The 15,103-nt window shown below is 51.3% G+C and overlaps 1 protein-coding gene across 1 annotated transcript in view; it reads right to left on the bottom strand.

The window, feature by feature from the left end:
- Nucleotides 1–5,446: 5,446 nt before the first annotated feature.
- Nucleotides 5,447–15,103, bottom strand: part of KLF13 (Kruppel like factor 13) — a 43,071-nt gene continuing 33,414 nt past the window's right edge. Inside the window, exon 2 of the mRNA XM_027520696.1 lies at nucleotides 5,447–11,214. Coding sequence (XP_027376497.1) covers nucleotides 10,925–11,214 — 290 coding nt within the window. The 3' untranslated portion in view covers nucleotides 5,447–10,924. The remainder of the gene's footprint in view (nucleotides 11,215–15,103) is intronic.

Here is a 15,103-nt window from a genome sequence, read left to right as displayed (position 1 = left end):
GGAGCTGACTGTGGCTCAGATCATGAACTCCTTATTGCCAAATTCAGACTTGAATTGAAGAAAGTAGGGAAAACCACTAGACCATTCAGGTATGACCTAAATCAAATCCCTTATGATTATACAGTGGAAGTGAGAAATAGATTCAAGGGACTAGATCTGATAGACAGAGTGCCTGATGAACTATGGACTGAGGTTCGTGACATTGTATAGGAGACAGGGATTAAGACCATCCCCATGGAAAAGAAATGCAAAAAAGCAAAATGGCTGTCTGAGGAGGCCTTACAAATAGCTGTGAAAAGAAGAGAAAGGAAAAGCAAAGGAGAAAAGGAAAGATATTTCCATCTGAATGCAGAATTCCAAAGAATAGCAAGGAGCAATTAAAAAGCCTTCCTCAGCGATCAATGCAAAGAAATAGAGGAAAACAACAGAATCAGACAGACTAGAGATCCCTCCAAACATTATACCTGAGTAGTTTTGAAATTTAGAGAATTAGCCAAAATAAGTAAGCAAAAGTAACCTATGCTTTCCACTACTTAAAGATAGCAAATGCTTGAGCTTTTTCTTTTACCAGTATTTTTTTCTGTGATTATAAATATGTAATCACAATTACATAGCTATGGAGAACATTTTTAAAAAGTAAAATGTGGGGACCTCCCTGGTGGTCCAGTAGCTAAGACTCTACTTTCCCTGCTGGGGTCGAGGTTCAGTCCCTCGTTGGGGAACTAAGATCCCACAAGCTACATGGCGTGGCCAAAAAGAAAAATGTGATTATAGTTTGCATGTTACTTTATAACCTGCCTTTTCACTTAATAATATAGTGGATATGGAACATACTGGATGTTACATGGTTTGTTTAACTACTCCCTATTCCTATTTATGCTATTTAAAACATTTTGGTAATGTTAACACATAACTTTAACTTTTTTATTATTTAACATTTGCTGCATTCACAGGAGTATGTGTAGTAGAGGGGACTTTCCTGGCAGTCCAGTAGTTAAGAATCTGCCCACCAATGCAGGGGATATCGGTTTGATCCCTAGTCTGGGAAGATCCCACACGTCTTGGAGCAACTAAACTTGTGCACCACGACTACTGAGCCTGTGCTCTAGAGCCCGTCCTCCACAACAAGAGAAGAGAAGCCACGGCAATGAGAAGCCTGAGCGCCACAGCTAGAGAGTAGCTCCTGCTCACCACAACTAGAGAAAGCCCATGTAGCAATGAAGATTTATCACAGCCAAAAAAAAAAAAAAGGAATATATATATATATAGTGGAAGTTTCGACCCCCTACCCCAGCGAGATCTCATCTCTGACACTTGCTGTGTGCGCCTCCCTACCCCGTGTCCCCCGCCACAGAGGATTTGGGGTATGCGCTTCCACTGCAGTCAAAGTGGAACACTAGCAGCTGTGTTCCCGAATGGAAAGTTCACAGAAGAAATCCCCCAGACCGTGGCTGGGAGACAGCGGCGGAGTCCTGGATGAGCTACCCTCCCAGCTCTGGGTCCAGGTAGTTAACCCTCTGGAATGTGCTTACGGTTGCAAAGAGCAGGAGATGAATGGCCAGCATAAAAAATCTACAAATAATAAATGCTGGAGGCTGTGTGGAGGAAAGGGAACCCTCCTACACTGTTGGTGGGAATGTAAATTGGTATAGCCACTATGTAGAGAAGTATGGAGGCTCCTCAAAAAACTAGAAATAGAGCCCATATGTCCCAGGAATCCCACTCGTGGGTATATAACTGGAGAAAACCATAATTCAAAAAGATACACATACCCCAGAGTTTATTGCAGCACTGTCTACAATAGCCCAGGACATGGAAGCAACCTAAATGTCCATCAACAGAGGAATGGATAAAGAAGATGTGGTACATATGCAATGGACTATTACTCAGCCATAAAAAATAATTAAATAATGCCATTGCAGCATCATGGATGGACCTAGAGATTCTCATCAAATGTTAAGTAAGTCAGACAGAGAAAGACAAATATATGCTATCATTTGTATGTAGAATCTTAAAACGTAGATCAAATGAACTTATTTATAAAATAGAAATAGAGTCACAGATGTAAAAAACAAACATGGTTATCAAAGCGGGGAGGGATAAATTAGGAGCTGGGATTGACATATATACAGTACTATACATAAGATGCGGCTTCCCAGGTGGTTCAGCAGGTAAAGAATATGCCTACCAATGCAGAAGATGCAGGACACTCGGGTTTGATCCCTGGGTCGGGAAGATCCCCTGGAATAGGAAATGACAACCCACTCCACTATTCTTGTCTGGAGAATTCCATGGACAGAAGAGCCTGGAGGGCTACAGTCCATGGGGTTGCAGAGTCGGACATGACTGAGGACCCACACATTATATATAAAACAGATAACCAACAAGGACACACTGCATAGCACAGGGAACTATACTCAATACTCTGTAATGACCTATATGGAAAAGAATCTAAAAAACAGTGGATATATTTATAACTGAATCACTTTGCTGTATAGCAGAAACTAACAACGTTGTAAAATAACTATACACCAATAAAAAATTAATAAAAAGGAAAAAAAGGAAGAGCAGGAGACAGAGAGGGGAGTAGCTTATATTCATCAGGGCCAGAGTTTGATACTCATTTTCCCAGAGCAATAATGAATCACCAAGCAGAAGCCCTTGTGTGTCTGGTGTGTGTGCTGATGACTCTTCCTGGGAGGTCCAAGGAGAAGCCTATTGACTGTGTAAACTATATTGATAATTATTGCTGGTACTCACGCAGGACTCCTGTGGAATTCAAGATAGCTCGTTGCCCTGTTGTATTAATAGGTGCTGGGAATGGAAGACACCCTGACGGGGGCAGGGGTAGAGGACTCACCCAAGGGGCCACTCACTCCTGTGGAGCTGGGTTCCTAAATGAGGGTTACCACGATGTGAAACTACAATGGTCCCCATGCTTCTCGGTCAACACCTGCTGTTCCGGGGGCCGCTACTGCAGGATCTCCAATCCTGGCTGTCACCAGGTCAATATGCTTTCCTCCTGGAAGGCCCGAGGAGTGGTGCTAATGGCAGAAAGTTCCCCAGAGGACAGAAGAGGCTTGACTGGAGGGCTGCTTGAGCCACCCATGTGCCTGGAATAAATTGCACAGTCTAGCCTGCACCTCAAGGCCTGCTGCCTTGAGCCCAACTCAGCAAAGGCCAGTCCACATCCCATCAGGATTGCCAAGGGCACGAGGAGATAGTTTTGGATTTTCTCTGAAACACACTGTGTCCTAATTTTGCCTCCCGACCAGCCTCCCCTGCAGAATGCAGATCCCTACCAGGCAGTCCTGGCATGCTCTGCCTGTGCTGGGAACCCCTCCCCCTGACAGTGGGCCACTGGCAGGCCAGTGCCAGAAGATGGGAAATGCTTGGCCAGCCTCTGTCCTCCCAGTCAACACTCCCTCCACCAGACACACCCCCGCCTCCACCCACTCAAAGACAGCTCTCTGGTCAACCCCTGCACCAGAGATCTGCTGCAGGCCAGGCTGGCCAGGCCGTGTCCTCCCAGTATTTGGTTGGGTAAGATGGGTCTGTCCCAGTCCGGAGTGCACATGCTGGTGGCTCAGCTGTGGTCACATTCTCGCTGACATTCTGTTGGCCTGCTGGTGCTAGAACTCTCACTCTGGTAACCAAGCCATTGCCCAGTGCACACCTATGTGCACACTTACCCCACACCCTCAGCACTGCACCTGACTGCCTTCAGTTTGATCTTTTCACCTGATAAAAATGCAGAGGAAGCGGGACCCAGTGCTGAGGTCCCATTTGTACAGCCCCTCCCTCCATGGTTGATGTGCTGTGTTTGTGGACACAGGCTAGTACGTTTGCTTTTCAAGCAATTGGGAAAACCTATTGGTTTTATTTCCGCCCCCTTCTTCACCACTGGAGACCTCTTGGGGGTCTCCGGGGATCCCAGGTTCCTGAGATGGGGGCTATCTGAATGCCAGGCCCTGCTTGGAAAGGACCGATGTCACAATCTATGGCTGCTTTTTTCCCATTGATATTTTTGAAGCTTTCAGGCTTTTAGCACACAATTATTTATGGAAGTGGCTCCATCTTGCTTGCTGCTGTCTGGGGAGTTGTGAGCAACCAGGAACTATCTCTGTAAGGCACAACAACCACAGTCGTCTAGGGAACATGTTCCCTCCCACCGAGACTGGGCTCCAGAAAGAAAGACTTTTGTTTGAAAACGGTGTGCATGTTTTCCTGACAGTTCAGTGTATGCAGGGGGCTTCCCTCCCCACCCCTACTCCTCCTCTATGACACAGAAAACAAGCTCTCATCAGGAAATGCCTGGCGAGTGTGGATGGAGCTTTAGGAAAAGGCATCTTTGGTCACCTGCAAGGCCTTCCTTTGTTATTGCTAGTTTACGTTTGTTCACGGTTTGCATGTAGCCTATGGAGAACAAGAGGTGATCACGGAAAAACCCCAGTTCTGGGTCTGCACCTGGTGGGCTGTGACCGTGGGTTGGAAGCACAACTGCAGTCCAGGACCCTCCCCCACCCCTGCCTGGCGTGGACCAGCCTTGCTGCAGGGAGCAGCTGGGCAGTTCATGACTGCAGATTCAAGTGGGCTCTGGCATCAACTGGACATCAGGGCTTCCCTGATAGCTCAGTTAGTAAAGAACTCACCTACAATGCAGGAGACCCTGGTTCAATTCCTGGGTCAGGAAGATCCCCTGGAGAAGGGATAGGCTACCCTCTCCAGTATACTGGCATGGAGAATTCCATGGGGTTGCCAAGTCGGACACGACTAAGCGACTTTCACTGGCATCAACAGACATCACCCTGCACCCCATATTCCGGAATCCCTGTCCCTGTCCCCATGGTCCTAGGCTGGCCCCCTCGGTGTACTTCAGGGTCGGCTTCCAGGCTGACCTACGGGCCGAGCTGGCTGCATACAGAGCATTTTCTGGAACAAGCACTGCACCCTGCATGGGAACCTGCCTTCTCAGAGCTCCTGGGGACTGGATTGGTGAGGCTGAGCTTTCTGGGGTGTGGGGAAGCTGATGAGCCAAAGGCACCAGGGTAGTGGGCCACCATGTTGTTCAGTCACTGTCATGTCTGACCGTGACGCCATGGATTGCAGCACACCAGGCTTCCCTGTCTTTGACCACCTCCCAGAGTTTGCTCAAATTAATGTCCATTGAGTTGGTGATGCCATCCAACCATCTCATCCTCTGTTGCCCCCTTCTCCTCTTGGCTTCAATCCTTCCCAGCGTTAGAGTCTTTCCCAATGAGTCAGCTCTTGGCATCAGGTAGCCAAACTACTTGTCCCCTGCAAAGCCTTCTCCCCCTCCCCCATGTAAGGCCTGCCAGTTCTGAGCTGTCTACCCCTTGGGCCAGTTATATCCAACTTCTTAAACTGGGCCATTTTGGTTCCCTCCCCTTCCAGGGCCTTGCCCATCAGAGAAACAGTTCTGGCAAATAATGAATCATAAATTTTATTTCAAAATGTAAACGTCACTAAACATGCATACACGTGAAAACAATAAAATTTACAGTTTCGTTAATTTTTTTTTCTTTTTGCATAGGACATCATTACAATATAGAATCTATGCCTTACAAAATACATACAAAGTTTTATCCGAGCAAGCCAAGGCCAGATTGGGAACTGTACAACTGTAATACTTCACTGTAGTGATCTGGGAAAGACGAGACGTGGCCTTCGGAAGCATGGTGTGGTGCTGGTTAAAAAAAACAAAACAAAACCAAAAGTTCCTACAGAAAAGTGTGCTCGATGGAAATGGTCTTGGACCCTTGGAGTCTACCATGGGGTTTGGCAAACAATCCCAGAGAAGCTCCATCAATGGCTTTGGGACGAGGAGGGGTCGTCTGTTAAGTCTAGGGTTGCTGAGACCCCTAGTGCACCCAGCACACAGAGATTCCCGGGTGGATTCCTGGCCTGTGGGAGCCATAAAGGCTCTACCCCCAACAATGCACAGCTGCTCAGCTACCCTCTAGCCCTCAGGGTCCTCGGTGCTTGGCACAGGGACTCTCCAAGGTAAGCCTCCTGCCCACACGCCCAGAGACAGGCACCCTGACCCAGGAATGGATCCTGGGAGGTGGCCCCCTGCTCCAGGGATGGCAAGCTGGCCTGGGACAGGTGCTCCTGGGCTGAGTAGGGGAGACAGCCTTCACCCAGACCTCTGGTTGCCTGGCAGGTATTTGGCTTGGTTTCCAAACAAATATGTGCAGCAGCCTGTCATCATATCACCAGGAAGACATCCTGGAGCCCTGGGAGAAGGCTGCTCATGCACCCCTCCCCAACCCCCCATGTCTCCTGTGTCCCCCACAGGGAATGCAAGGTGTTCAGGGTAGGGGAAGCAACTTGCTCTCATCCGTCCTTCTTTAAATAAAAGTAGTAAGGTTTTAAAGCTGCATGAGAAGGGGAGAGGCTGGGCGGGGCCAGGGGGCACTGCAAGTCCCATATGGCAAGAAGAGTTCAGTAGAAACCAAGTACAGCCCTGGGCTCCTGCCTCCCACCACATCCAACTCTTCTAACTGATGAGACAGAGTAGTGGGCAGGAGGAAGGGCTTCTCCCTGAACGGTGTTCAGGCATTTATCAGTAGTAAGCTGGACGGTGCGTCTGAGTTCTGCTACAAAATTCTCTGGAATGTGTCTGGGACAAACCTTTGAAGCTCAAGTCTTGGAGTCAGGAAAATCAGTTACAGGACCTGGCTTTCCCCAGGGCAATCCTGAATTCAAGAAAAGTCTCGGCCCACACCCTTGGTTTTAGCTTTGGAAGATATACGGTCACCAGAATTGAATGTGGGATCTTTGGACAGCAAAGGTGTGGGTGACCTGCAGAGCATTTCTTACTGGTTGCAGTGTGACCAACCCATCAATCTTCAAACCCTTCATCACTGAGTCTTTGAATGACTTTGTAAAAGGGTTAAGAAAATTAAAAAAAAAAAAAAAAAAAGTGACAGCTGTTAGAAGTAAAAAAAAATCAGGTAGCCTTGTAAACACAGCCGAAACCAGGAGCTGAGCATCAAGGGGACGCTATTGCTCAGGTCATGCTTCCCTGCTGGGTGGTCCTTCGCTCGCTGAACTCAAGGAGCAAGTCCCTTGGGGCGCTCTGACCTGGCAGCCACCTTAGCCCTGCTTCTGGCAAGAAAAGCGGCCGGATCTTCTGGGGACAGTGGGCTGGGGGGCAGGAGACTTGCATGGAGACCCCACTTCTGCCGCACTTCACTTGGACCCCAGAAAGCCACCAGCCCTGTCCGTATGTCCCAACAAATAGGCTAGGGGCCACTGATGGCCCGCTGTCTGTCCCTGCCTCTAAGTTGCCTCCCACCCCGCCCTAAGCTGTGACCAAGAGCATGGGGAGGTCTGGGGACTCCAGTGCTGCTGCTGAAGTGTGCACCTGGAGGCCGCACCCTGGCGAATCCTGCACCTGCCCGGATGCCTAGCCTCAGACTAAAGGGGTCGCCCTGCACCTCAAGTGCGGTGCATGGGCTGCAGCAGGGTGCAAGGCAGGCACCTGCAGGATCACATTCCCATTAAGGGCACCACTGCCCATCCCCACACAGCACCCCATGGCCCACTGTGGAAGGGGCTCATCTTTCCTCATGGCTACAGAACAGGGTAGGCGTTTGGGGTGCTGACAACCCTAATATGGCTGACGCTGAGGGCTTCCTTGTTTGGGACAAGGGCCAAACACCAGCCCCTAGGTTGAGCCCAGGGTCGCTTGTAGGCCTTCTTGGAGGGGAACCTCGGCAACCTTCATTTTGAGATCTCTGCCCCCTTGGCCTACAAGAACTAGAGTCAGCACGCAAAGGTTGGAGTTTTCACTACTGTTTCTAGTTGTCACACTGAAGCCAGCAAGCATGGCCATAAACCAGAAAAATGAAAGACCCTGAAACAGACCTGGGCCGGGAAGACATTCTACTTCTTAGAAAAAAAATGCAGGCTGTTCAGCAGTGTCCTCCACCCACCCCCACCACCGTGCAACCACTTCCCACGGGGGTCTGAGGGAGGGAGGCCCTGCACTCCCTCCTTCCACATGTGATGATGAGATGCTAGCAAAAGCCCATTCGAACCTAGCCTGAGATGCATGGATTTTCCCCACCCTTCAAGTGAGATGAATTTTAGCCTCAGATGAGCCAGGATGGCCTGCTGGCTGGAGCTCTAGGCCAAGAGCTCCAGGTGCCAGCCAGTTCTCTCCAGATGCCCAAAGGCAGAGAAGCAGCAGCCCGTGTCCTGAGCCAGGCCCACTTCGGAAGGTCCGCACCCTGCCATTAGACCAAAACTGCTTTGGGAACGAGGACACACTCATCTGCCAAAAATAGCCCGCGCCTGCATATTTCTGTTTTAAGGCAATGTTACCCTTCCATCTAGCAGACGGAACAGCCCTGGGTCACTTAGAGGAAAAATTAAATTAAGTGCTCTCTTTGGGAACAGCAAACGCCCGCTTTCCCTCCCTCCCCCACCCCCCTCCCCCCTCCAAAACAAACCAGCTCTTCTTTTATTCCAAGATGACTGGGTTTAGAGTCCTTTCCCCTCTTCCTATGTGCAGAGAGACATGGGCTCTGAAACCCTCTTTCCTCGGCAATGCCACAGCCAGGTCGCGAGGAGACACCAAGCTCCCGCAGGGCATGTGGCCCCCCTCCCTGACTTTGGGGACCGCGTGTGGGCAGTGAGCGCACCAAAGGACTTTGGAATAAAATTCCTGAACCTGGAATGTGAGTTCCTGAGACATGAAATGTATTCGGAGTGTGGCTTTCTCAGCCCCACACAGAAACGGCTTTGGGAGGGAACTCCAAGGGCCCTGCCGGCCTCACTTGGGGACTGGGCGTGAAAAGCTCTCACCCCCGGTGCTCAGGGCACTGCTCTGTCCAGGTGTCCAGCACATTCTGTTCTCTGTCCTGGACCAAATGCGAGCAGGGCTATCACCCAGCCCCAACAGAGGCCAGGGTGAGGCCTCACCCCCATGCCACTTCTGCCTGGTTCCCAAGCACAGCAAGAACGATACACCTGCCCACCTCGTACCTGCCATGCTCTTAGAAGCCCCCATCACACCACTGGCTGACCCCACCTGACACAGCAGAGTTAGAAATGGGCACCTGGAGCGCAGAGGAGGGCAGTTGCTAACGACATGGGGGCACCCATGTGCTCTGGAGCCGCCCAGGGCCCATGAGCACCAGCTGGGGCTGGGTCTCCGGGGCTCCTCCGTGCTGTACCCCTCATTGTGATCGGGTGGGGGCAGAAGCAAGATGGCCACAACCAAGGCACTCTGGGCTCAGGGAAGCCCTGCTACGGCCCTCTGAGGTCCCAAGGGTCATTCCTCCTCATCGAAATGAGCAGAGGTCTCTGCAAGATACCCCAAGTCCTTCCCAAACCCACACCCCTGCCCCAACACACACACATACACACACACACACATACACACACTGTCCTGGGGACTTGTATTTACAGGCCCTGACTCCCTGGAGGAAGGCCAGGGAGGTGCCTGGGCGGGGGCTGCCCCAGCCCTCCACAGGGGAGCATGCTGGAGCCTGCCTGACCCACCTGCCTGGGTCGGGGCTCCCGGAGAGATGTCCCCAGCTCTCTGCTCGGGAAGGCTGGCAATGGGGACCCTACACCCCAGTGCCCCAAGGCTGGGGGTGGGCTGGGGCCTCCCAAGTGGGAGGGGGAGACCAGGGAGGGAGGAGTCCAGGGGACACAGCTCATGGAGAAGGTGAGTGTTCGCTGAGTCTCAGCTGGGGACATGGTGGGTCTGAAAAAAAAGCACTTCCCACAACTTCTGTCCGGTGCTCCCCGGGGAGGAAAGAGAATGTATGTTCTCTGACTGCATTTCCCATAGCATCCGCCTTGCTACCCCCCAAAGTTCCAAGTCACAATGTTCCGGTCTCTTGCTACCGAACAGTCTCCGTGGAGTGCTACGCAAGGCCACCACAGGCCACACGCACAGAGCCCTGCTTTACCCACCGTGTCAAACAAAGGCGTCTCACGAGCAGGGTCAGTCGGGGAAAATGTAGGAACTGGATGCACCGGTGACACCTTTGGACATCCTTGTAGGAGGCCAGTCAGAGGACGTGGTATAATAGTGGAAGGTCCTGGCGCCTTCTGCGGGGATACAGCATTGCACAGCCGTGTAGACATCAGACGGTGCATCGGTCTGCCCAACCCAGGATTGCATCTCTGCTTCCAGCGCTTGAGAGGGACCTGGGCAGGGTCCCCGAGGAGGACTGCTCCCCTTGCCCATCACGGCTTGAGGTGTCCCTCGGAGCCCTCTGCATTCTTAGCCCACTGCCGCTGGGGCAAGCCTGAGGCTGGGCAGGCGGCAGGAAAAGGGAGCCGTGGGCCCTGCTCAAGGGTCTGCCCTGAAAGCACAAGGCTGGTGACCACCGCTCCATCTGCCGCCCTCGGGGAGCTCCACCTGCACTGCTCCGCCCCCAGTGTGTGCCCAAACCTTAAAGGAAACTCCAGAGTGGAAATCTATGTACAGAATAAGGCGGCAGGAAGGGGGTGTCCTCACTGACCTCTTGGAACATGTCCATCCCTGAGAAAGGGGGGGGGGGGCGGGGGGTGGCGGGCTCAACACCGCTGAATCTCACCTGCGTGGGTATGTCTCTTGTGCAATTGTGGATGGTGTTTTTTGGAATTTTTTTGGAATTTTTTTCATTGTTGTTTTTTTTGTTTTTTTTGTTTTTTTTTTTTACAAATTTGACACCTGAGGTGAAGAAAATTGGTTTTTTTGTTGTTGTTGTTGTCGTCGTCGACTTCATAAAGTTCTCTCTTTTTTTTTCCCTCTCTTATTACAAAATGAAAAGACACGGAATCACGAGAAGTGAGAGCATCTGCTCATGGCTGTGGTAAGGAGGCGGGGCCTCAGGGCGTGGCATGGCCTGGGTGGGGGCGTGGCTTGCCACGGGCCCCGCCCCACGCGCAGGCGCGCTCAGGGCGAGCTGGCCGGGCTGATGGTGGGGCTGCTGGCGTCCGAGCGGCTGTAGTCGCTAAGCGAGCCGGTTCGCGAACCCCCACCGCGCCGCTGCAGCATCCCCGGGTGGAAGTTGGCGTGGCGGCGCGCGTGCTTGGTCAGGTGGTCGCTGCGCATGAAGCGCTTGTCGCAGATAGGGCAGCTGAACTTCTTTTCCCCCGTGTGTGTGCGGTAGTGCCGTGCCAGCTCGTCCGAGCGCGCGAACTTCTTGTTGCAGTCCTGCCAGCTGCATGCGAAGGGGCGCTCTCCTGCGGGTGAGAGGGCTTAGGGTCAGTCTCAGCGCACACCCTAGGCTGCCCCGCCCTCCCTGCGCCTCTTCCTTGGCGCCCCATCTCCGCCAACCTCCGTGTGGGCGCCAGCACCCTCCTGTCCCGTCCCATCTGCTTCCATCCGACCCCTCCCGGGAGTAAATGACAGGATCCCAGGTGCTGCGGCCCCCTCAAGTGCGTGCCATCCAGCAGCCTGTGTTGGGTCAGCTGTGCCTGAGCAGCGGGAAGCATAGGCTGGTCCCTGGGCTCTAAGAATGGGAGCTGGGATCGGGGAAGGCGAGCTCGCAAGCCTGCAAGTCTGGCCATATCACCCTGACCCCACAGATCACCCTCACCCCACAGAAGTCCTAACCCCAGAGCCTCAAATCCTGCAGGATCTGCAGACAGTTTGCCGACCCCAACACCCAGCCATTCAGACCCTCTGCAATCTCCTCATCTGTATTATGAACAGGTCAGGACAGACAATTTTCTGGGACTAAGAGTCTGTTTATGGGCTTCCCAGGAAGCGACTTAGCAGCAGCAGCAGCAGCAGGCGGTACAGTGGTAAAAAGAGTCTGCCTGCCAATCCAAGAGATGCAGGTTAGATCCCTGGGTCAGGAAGATCCCTTGAAGGAGGAAATGACAACCCACTCCAGTATTCTTGCCTGGAACATTCCATGGACAGAGGAGCCTGGTGGGCACAGTCCATGAAGTTGCAGAGTCGGACATGGCTGAGCACGCAGACACTGGCCAAGAGACTGACTGCAGCTCCAACTAGAGTCTGCTGCTGTTCCTCTCTGAGAAGTTCCAACCTGGCTAACAGTCAGCAGAGGAGACTGGGGGTGACACCCAAGAGAGGAAGGTGAGGACAGCTTAGAGCAAGAGGCAGGTCAGCCTTCACCGAGGCAAACTCTGAACCACACACAAAAAAGGCATTAGTTGCACGGGGAGAACCAGCAGGGAGTTCCTGCACCCTAGAGGGCAGCCTCTGGCACTGGGGGTGGCCACAGAGTACCCCTTCCTGCTGCATTTCTCCCCCTCCCTCCCAGACTCTGGCCCTCAAGCTGAGAGCTGGTCTTTGAAGCCTGTCCATCAGGGCCCAACAGAGGAAATTGACACTGCCCACCCCCAATGAGGCCATCAACCTTAAATACAAACAGACACCCAAAGGTGGCCAGGCAGCCAAGGAAAACCAGTGGCATTAAAGGGCAAGGCCAAGAGCAACAAAACCACTCACTCCAGAGGAAAAAGAGTGAAGCCAGGAAACAGAAGAGAATATTAACCTAAAAATTCTGACTAGCATTCTCAAGATATTTCAGACAAAATTTTATGCGTAAACAGGATACCATAAAAAGGAAGTTCAGAGTACAGAGAATAAGTGTTTAAAAATTGAGAGTATTGTTGCCCAAACAAAAATTCCATAGAAAAACTAGAAACATACTCAAGGAACTATCCCAGGAAAATAGAAAAAACAAACAGAAACAGCTCTAGAAAATATGGGAATGTTGCGGTGTTCTCTGTCTCCTAGCAGTGCTGAAGCTAAGAGCTCTGTATGGCTCTGTATGCTCTCCTTACTGACTTTGTTTTGGATAGAAGGGTGTGTGGGCAGGGGGGTTCATAATCAAGCAGGCAAGCAAACCACTTCCCATCTGATAGTTACAAACAGCAGGAGGTCACAGTTCAGAGTCACAGGGAATTGATCCTGTGGGTGCAACATCTAACAGAAGACACTGCTGAGTAAAAGAACAGAAAAGAATGGAGGAGAGGAAATTACCAAAGAAACAATGGAATAGAATCTGTCGGCTGATGCGAAGAGCCAGCTCACTGGAAAAGACCCTGATGCTGGGAAAGACTGAGGGTAGGAGGAAAACGGGGCAACAGAGGATGAGATGGTTGGATGGCATCATCAACTCAACGGACATGAGTTTGAGCAAATTCCGGGAGATGGTGAAGGACAGGGAAGCCTACTGTGCTCCAGTTCATGGGGTTGTAGAGTCGGACACTAATGAGCAACTGAACAACCACAGCAATGTTACAGTAAAAAAAGGAGACAGGAAACTAACATGGAAAGGGTTAGCATAGAGGTGGGCGGAGTAGTGAATAAAGGCTCCTGCCAAGAGTATCTGCAATGTTAGAACACTAGAAGAGACCACAGAACTCACTTGAGAGAAAGGGGAGAAGCAGGTCATCTGAGAGGGAAAGAGGCTGGGACAGACAGCAGCCGTCTTATAAGCCACACTAGATGACAGAGCAACAGATGCTCCCAAGAGTACCTCTCACACACTAGCAAAAATAAGAAGAAAAGGAGAAGCCAGGGAAGTGAGTGAACAATGAAGGGTCATCTTGGGACAGGAGTGAGGGAAGAGACCTGATGGGGCACTGGAGCTGTGGGCCAGGAATCACACAGGGAGGTTTACAAGAAAGGGAGTTCCACACACCAGCGAGTATAGTCAAGAGGCTGAATGCATATAGTCAGGATGCAGTGAAAGCACATAGTATTCTTTGCTTAAAAGAAAAAAGAGGCAATTAGAAACCGCAGGAAAAACAGAAGGCATACAAGAAAATTGTCTAAATTAGAAGTAAACTAAAATGCCAAATGAGGGGACTTCCCTGGTAGTCTAGTGGTTAAAACTCAGTGCTTCCACTACAGGGGACGCAGGTTCGATCCCTGGTCAGGGAACTAAAATCCCACATGACACATGGCAAAAACATTTTTAACTTAAAAAAAAAAAAAAAAAAAAAGTTCAAACTCCATTCTAGCAGAATGACACCACACAGTTGTTATAAAGTACTTGGAAAGGCCCAGCACAGGATATGGTGGTGTCCTTCACATGACCAGTGCTGAACCTCAAGGTGAGACTCGGCCCCTCTCTCCACTATGTACTGACTTAAGGCCTCAGACAAGTGCCTCACTGCCTGCCATGGGGGTAAAGAGTGGCCCCACCAAAGATATATCCAAGTCGTTACCCCTGGAAGATGGCAATGTGACCTTATTTGGGAAAAATGTCTTTCCAGATACGATAAGGTACAGATTATGGGATGAGATCACAAAGACTAGAAAAAAAGGAAAAGGACTCCAGAGAATGATGGGCCCATAAGCCAAGGGACTCGGTATCTGGGGTGGCCACCAGACACGGGGAGAGAACTGACACTGCCTACACCTTGATTTCAGACTGCTGCCCTCCACAGTGAAGAGAGCACACTTCTGTTGTGAGTGTTCAAGCCACCCAGCTTGTGGTAACTGGTTACAACAGCCACAGGAAATGAACACAGTGCCCCATCTTCATAGTGAGGTGGTGATTCTACAGGACTGCACTCAAGCAGCCCTTGGCACTGGGCCTGGTACATGCCCAGTGATGACTCCTGAGATGCTATTGTCACTTTTATCTTTTATTCTTATCAACTAGTCTTCTCAGATTTGGGCCTGCTTGGAGGAGCCAGGGGTGGGGGGCACAAAACCAACCCAAAGTCACACTCAACCTTGCTTTCTAATAAGCCCCTGTGTCCTCGTTGAGAGCTTGTCCTTTTCAGGGTCCTTCTGCTTGCAACTCTGGGAGGCTCCTTAGGTGGATATAATTAGAGAGGGTTGCATGATCCCAGGACAGCAGGGAGGGGCGACATTCAACAGGACAGAGTGCTGGTGCCTGGCAGCCTGGTGGCAGCAGGTGGGAGGGTCCAGCATCACCACTCAGCCAGCCAGCAGCCCTCAGCCTGCCCAGGCATCAGCAGCACGATGGAGTACAAACATAATGCCTGGCCCTGGGGATGTGGGTGTGATGCCCGCAGACAGAGCTTTCCCTGCTCCCTTCTCTATTCCTCTAGCAGCCTGTTCCCAGCGGACAATAAGCCGGTCCATAGACAGACGGATAAACCATTCAGAAGTTATGAT

The sequence above is a fragment of the Bos indicus x Bos taurus genome, chromosome 21 (assembly GCF_003369695.1).
Source record: "Bos indicus x Bos taurus breed Angus x Brahman F1 hybrid chromosome 21, Bos_hybrid_MaternalHap_v2.0, whole genome shotgun sequence".
Classification (NCBI taxonomy): domain Eukaryota; kingdom Metazoa; phylum Chordata; class Mammalia; order Artiodactyla; family Bovidae; genus Bos; species Bos indicus x Bos taurus.
This window is presented reverse-complemented; position numbering and strand designations above follow the sequence as displayed.